A 6,481-nucleotide genomic window follows, 5' to 3' on the forward strand; every position below is an offset into this window, starting at 1 on the left:
AATTTAAAGACTAAACCCTAAAAATTAAATTCAAATCTACCTTCAAACTGAGTAATTATAATAATGCATGTACCAAACTTACATTTTCACAATCAAATCACAGCTCCCTAGCGCAGCCATGTCCGTCTTCTCTACTGTCACCAAGTGCTTCAGCTAAATCCACGCCAAGAATGTCAGCTAACCTCGTTCTCATCCTCAATTTCCAATGTCAAATTTACGACATTTGAGTGGCTTTAGTGCACTTGGGAAAGGATTTCAATGCCTTCAATTTAATTTCGCTCCATTCGCCATTGAACAGTAACACTTTGCTTTGGGAAGAAAGAGGAATTGAAAGAGGAAAGTTGCTTTGTCAAACTTCATTTTGGTTTCCCGCTTAGATTTTGGTTTCCCCGTTTTCACTATCTTTGCCCCGTTATTTTTTTCTACCAGCTGGCACCTTGTCCCCACACAACTTCAACCTGTTTACAAAGAATGCCATCCTATAGGCATTCCTTGCCAATAAGTCCTATGCGTTGATAGTTATCCTTCGATTTTCAGCTGCTATTCCGTTGAACTAATTTCGAACTTCATTCTTAAAATAAAAAAAATAAAAAAATAAAAAAAAAAAAAAAAAAATTACAAAAATTACAAAAAATTTCAATCTCTTAAATTATTGTTTTAAGGTTTCATTTGTAAATGGTTAGCGTCGATAGTATCGATTTTATTATGAGCAACTTCAAAAAGTCGGGATTGTTTCCACTTCTTTACTTAGTGAATCGGTATATAGACTCGGGATGACAAATTGAGTGTGGCTGAATTTACACAAGTAAGCATTTGACATAGCCTTGTATTGGAATTGCCAATTTTTTTGAAATTTCCAATTGAACAACTGTGTATGACCATGGTTGCATGATATTTCTATGTTATTACCCTGGTTTTTGAATTGAATGTTCTGAAATTCATGTTATTTGATTCGATTATGCAGTTAATGTTATGTGAATCTTGTTATTTGATAATGCTATGAATTGATTGGATTTTGAAATGCGTCATCCGAATTTCATGTTTAATTGATATGAGTATTATTTGAATCATCCGAAGTGCATGTTTTTGTAATTCAATAATGGCATTTAATTGGATGCGTTTAATTGGTAGATTATTAAGTGCTCTTTGATTGTCAAGCTAAAATTACTATTTCCTCTTACCCGGTTTGTGTGATGAGTTGAAATGATCTGAATTGAACCAGAATTGACAGGCGTGGCTATTATTTTAGAACTAATTATGATGAGTATTTGATAATTTGTTTGATGTTGGCAAGGGTGAAAAATGACAAAAACGAAAAAGCAGTCGAAGGTATGAGCTTGAGTTTAGTCAAAAATAATTGTTGACTGGTTGTTTGAGGGAATGCTGATCTAATGTCAATTATGTGGTTATACAATGTAGGCAACTGGTGGTAAGAGGTCACAACATAGAGTTGAAGAGAAGGTATGATTGATTTTTAACTGTATGAGGTTCTGTTACTTGTCTACAATATATGGATGGATGGTTGATTTGGGTGTGGTGCTATTTTTAGGTTGAAACTTCAATGTTTGGTGATACGATACGGGGGCCAAAATTTTTACAACTGCATTCCGCAATCTTTAAGGTTGAAGTTTTAGGTCATCAGTTCTGTTTTTCTGTAGATCACTTGAGCTCCAAATGTGAAAAATGGTAAACAATTATGCAGGACAACCGATTAAGTGTGTGTGTGTGTGGGGGGGGGGGGGGTCAAGTCAAAGAAAAAGGTGAAGTGCTGAAATCTCATTCTTTAAGTCAGACAAAGGTAAGTAACAAATCTTTTGATGGTAGTAGTGTTTTATGCTAATGAAATTGGTTGTAATATGTTATTGATAGTTCATCTATTGTTGTATTATAGGCATCGAATTTGACATGTCGTATTGAGTCTTTTGGTAGAATTTATCAAAAGTTTGATGACAAAAGGAAGAAGTGGGTAGGTGAAATGGGGTTCGGGGGTTTACTAATTCTAGCTTCAGGCATGCATCTTCTAAGACAGTTGGCGTATTGGTTGCTTAGTCGAGTTGATCCAATTAAGAAAATTTTAACATCCCCGGATGGCACAGAGTTCAAATTGTCACATAATCAAGTGTACTAGATTTTTGGCATTCCAAATGGTGGCAAGGTTGTTCCTTCGAAGAGAAGGATAAATGATGATGTGAAGGGTAAGGTCGAGGAATTGTCAAGAAAGGATGGCCAGTCATGGGAGACAAAATGCACCAAGTACGAAGGTCGTGTTTACAATGTCAAAGGAATTCACGTTAACTCTACAATAATGGATAGAGTGGAAGGTGATTGGGAGGATAAGGATGAAGTTAAATTTAAGACATTGTTTCTCCTTCTTTCGCTACACATGGTTCTCTGTCCTTCGCAATCTCCACGAATTTCACCTGATATGTTGCCTGCTCTGGCTTGTGCAAAAGATTATGGTGAATATGACCGGTGCGGGCTTGTTCTATCCAAATTTGTATCCAGTGTCACCTCATTTGCTAGGAAGTTTTATTCAAGAGGATATGTTGGTGGAAGCGGTGGTTGTTTGTTATTCATTGTGGTGTGTACATTGGATTATATTAGTGGTAAAATACTTATTGTGTATGGGGCAACAATGCCATTTCTAAAGCTACTAGGCAGGATTGTGTTACTGGACATGGTGATTTTAGATCTATTGGAGTAAGTCTCTTGAATGCATTCTTTCAATTGTTGTGCTTAGTTATCGCTTTCTTAATTCTTATGTCCACGCCCACAGATGTTGGATGTCGCGTATGGTGAAAGACACCCGTTGGACGCGAGGGATAGCAATGGACCTCCTGACTCAAATACAAATACCCAGGTTGTTCTTGTCTTCATACTACGATGCATATTATTTTCAGCTTATAACTGATCGAACTTCGTTCATAACTTATGCAGAAGATTGATGAATTGTCTATTGTCATTCCATCACCTAAGCCAAGGCGAAGGAGGGCTACGAATGGGGTTGGAGATTCATGGTTCAAGTCCAAGTAATTACCAAGTTTGTGTGGCTTAGGTAATGGATTTCCTGCTTCTCTTGTAACCAGTTTATCTTATCAGTTAATTTTCGTTAAATCAAGTTTGAACAAAGCGTCTTATGATTGTGTTAACTAGTTTGTGGCATGATGTTTCTTTACTATCGTGAATTATATGTCTTCTGTTCGTTTAGCGTCCTTGATGTTGAAGCCCAACCGACTTGGGCTTCCTTATGTTGCCCATTTGAATTGGAAAGGGTTTTGCCGTAATATGAATTGAGAACATTCTTGTTTTGGGTCCATTTCAGTATTTATAATAGTCAGTTGTTGTATTGTTTTGGGCCAACATGCCCATTGTATGATCCATTTACAGCACTATTATCCAATTGCCCAATTGCTTTAACACCTTTGGACAGAAACACTCAACCATTGTTCAACATATGGTCAAAGACACTTTAAGTTTGGCATTGTTGCTACGTTTGATGTTAATAATGTTATAATTTTGATACTACTCTTGTTATTTTCAATTAACAATTTGTACGCCTTTACTATTTTCAACCTAAGCTGCCCTCATAAATAACTTTGCTAAACCCATTGATTCAAGACGAAACATTAAAATACATTACAATAACACGTACACTTAATATCCGAATTACATAAGTCAGAGTACATCCAAACCATTAGAACTACTAGTACTGCAGTATGAATACATAATTTTCTTAACATAACTGATACTAAAACATAAATTAATTTAACCTAATTAAAAATAACTAAAAACAAAGACATAATAATACTCATACTTCTGCTACATACTGTCTGCTTTCAAATCCTCCGTCCTGTGAGTAATGAAATGTTTGCCACTTTGTTTCATTTATCAAGTTAACTGTGAGAAAGCATCCTTAGTTTCAAAAATTACCTGACATTGGGTAAACTCGCACATTAACCTTCCACTGCACACTCAGTATGACAGTACCAACAATGTGGAGATCAATTGAGCTGCTCGTAGCACAACAATCTGAGCTTGAACCCTAGACGGATCCCAGAATATAACCGTCCCTCCAGTTAAAACCTTGCCCTCGTCAACCTTCTAAGCCATGGTTGTTCCGAACCGCCTCTCCCAATTGATGGCTTGTGTCCCGTTCAAGTGACAATCATCAGAATTGGGTTATGGGTGGCCACAATTTCGCGAAAATGGGGCATAAATGATGGTCTCGTGAGGCGACGAGCATTCCATAACACAATGCTCGATCCGATGTCCAATTCTTCCTTTTCCTCCTCTTCTTCAGGCCTTAGTCTGATTTCATGGTAACGACTTGAGGGATCTTCCTCCAGGAATTTGTTTGCTAACACTGCGAAGTAAATGTTGGTCATAGGATCGCGTACCTGCAAGTGAAATATATTACTTTTATCTATTAATGATAAAAAAATAGAAACAAACTTTGAAATATCACAAACACTACTTACTTGGAAAAAAAAGAACTTATCTGTGTAGCATCCAAACCCATAGTCCAAGTTCCGCGGGCCAAGGGAGTAAATTGGGCCAGCACGGGGTAGAATAGGCTTGGGATCTATCCAAGGCATGATATTCTTAGAGATAATTGGATTTGTGCCTTCATACTCAACTGGCTCAACTTCTAAGCGCTCAATTATAGACTGCACCTCACGTAATGCAAGAACATCTGATGTTACTGGTAATTGAGCCGGAGAAATAATACCGGCCTCGTTCACCATCATCATCTTGTTCATAAAGCCCTGCCTTTCCTCTGGTTTTGCAACAATGCATCGGAGGATGTCGAAGTCAACTTCTTTAGTAGTAAAACCCCCGTTGTGACTGTAGAAGTAGATATACTCATTGAAGTTCATTTCAGGCTCGGGGTGGTGGTTGTGCTCTAAAAACCACATAATTTGTCGTTTCTTCCAGTAAATCTAATTGGAGGAATCTTGTTTGGATTGAATTAAACCAAATACACTTTAGCTAAAAGGACACTTTTTAAAAGTTAGTTTTCCGTTATAATATTAGAATAAGACAAAAAATATTCATTTCAGAATCAATTATGTTAAACGATAATTTTTAATAGATAATAACATTTCATTTCACAAATAATTCCGTTAAATAAACCTAATTAGTTTGCAAAGCAAGAAACACCAATTTGTCTAGTGAACTTCAAACACTTGCATACACAAATCACTACAAATATGACGAAACTAAATTTCTAAACATCAAAGCCCATGCGTGTAGATGGGAGTACAGATTATTTGATACTCAACTTTATAGATTGCCCGTCTTGACCTTCTATTCCTACTTTGACCATGTTGGATAGGACCATCACTAGAACGCCCCTAATGATACCACACCTTGATGAACCGTGGATGGACATCTAATTTAGGTTCTTGCATATGAACCTTTCCATGTGAATGGAAACTCTCGTTTCTGTCAATATCACGATATCTGGCATGTGCACATCAACTAACAACCGTAATTCTTCTAGGAATAATTCTCTAGCCATATCTCTGCAGTTCCATATTACGAGTTTAGTTGAACCTTGTTGTGGCATTGGCGTTGCCCATAATATAATTAATGCTTTCTGGCCATCCACAGGATGCTTTCCTAACCAACTTGAGGCAACACATATATGGTTGACTTATATTTTCCCCACTTTACAGCAGCTTCACGTCATCGCTGTAGCAGTTTACAACCATTTCGTGGATGCGTTCAGTTACCTTAAAGGATTCTATTACGGAGGGTAATAATGCAACTGAGTAGAGTATGTTTTTTTTATGGATTTAGGGGTGAGATGCCGTATACTCATTCCCTTTTCTCCTCCATCCTTCAACAGTGCCCATCTTAGAGACAGTTTTAACGCGGCCAAATCAAATAAATATGGAATGTGGGCAGGATATACCTTACCGTTCTGTAGAACAACAACATCTCCTGGTTCATTCTTCCCACTTGCAACCTGGGCAGCGATTGAACTTGCAGACACAATCTCGATAGAAACCATGCCATTGGGAGAGAGCTTGCATGAGCTCATAACTCCAATAAGACCTCTGCCTAGCCTAGAATTTCCACCCACTGGACGGGCTGGTCTGTTGGTCACACCCAGTTGTTGAGTTTCCACTAGGAACTTAAGGACCTTTACACACCTTTTATTCACAACTCTAGTTTTACCCCCGTTGTTTGTTACTCCTAATCTACTTGACTTTTGTGGAGCAAAAACATTTACTGGTATGTTGATGAATTTTTTTTTCCATTGTGGACGGTAATGATCCGCAGTTTGTTCTTGAATTCAAAGGCAGGTTACCATATTCTACCGTACAACACCACTTATATAGTCATTCACTATTGGCGCCAATTTGCCAAACCTAATAGCAAGAATCGTAGTATCGAGCGGACTTGTGTTAGATCTCACGCTCTGTCGTTGGTACAACAAACAATGGTAGTGATTCTGGGTTCACCATCAGTTTCA

General features: G+C 37.6%; 1 protein-coding gene across 3 annotated transcripts; it reads left to right on the forward strand.

Moving 5' to 3' along the window:
• Window positions 1-236: 236 nt before the first annotated feature.
• On the forward strand, window positions 237-3,325 carry LOC110734536. 3 transcript variants are annotated; one of them, XR_002513859.1, is made up of 6 exons: window positions 237-1,329; window positions 1,420-1,461; window positions 1,550-1,798; window positions 1,892-2,700; window positions 2,777-2,860; window positions 2,938-3,325. XR_002513859.1 is itself a non-coding variant. In XM_021914706.1 (5 exons), exons 3-5 carry the CDS (start codon window positions 2,306-2,308, stop codon window positions 3,053-3,055), a joined length of 597 nt encoding a protein of 198 aa, XP_021770398.1. In that variant the 5' UTR covers window positions 237-1,461; window positions 1,550-1,798; window positions 1,892-2,305; the 3' UTR covers window positions 3,056-3,325. The 3 variants fall into 3 exon arrangements, 2 of the variants coding, with proteins under 2 accessions (XP_021770398.1, XP_021770399.1); XM_021914706.1 differs by having other exon boundaries at window positions 237-1,461; XM_021914707.1 differs by having other exon boundaries at window positions 237-1,461; window positions 1,550-2,700.
• The last annotated feature ends 3,156 nt before the right edge of the window (window positions 3,326-6,481 follow it).

This window comes from Chenopodium quinoa, unplaced genomic scaffold (assembly GCF_001683475.1).
Source record: "Chenopodium quinoa cultivar QQ74 unplaced genomic scaffold, ASM168347v1, whole genome shotgun sequence".
Taxonomy (NCBI): Eukaryota; Viridiplantae; Streptophyta; class Magnoliopsida; order Caryophyllales; family Amaranthaceae; genus Chenopodium; species Chenopodium quinoa.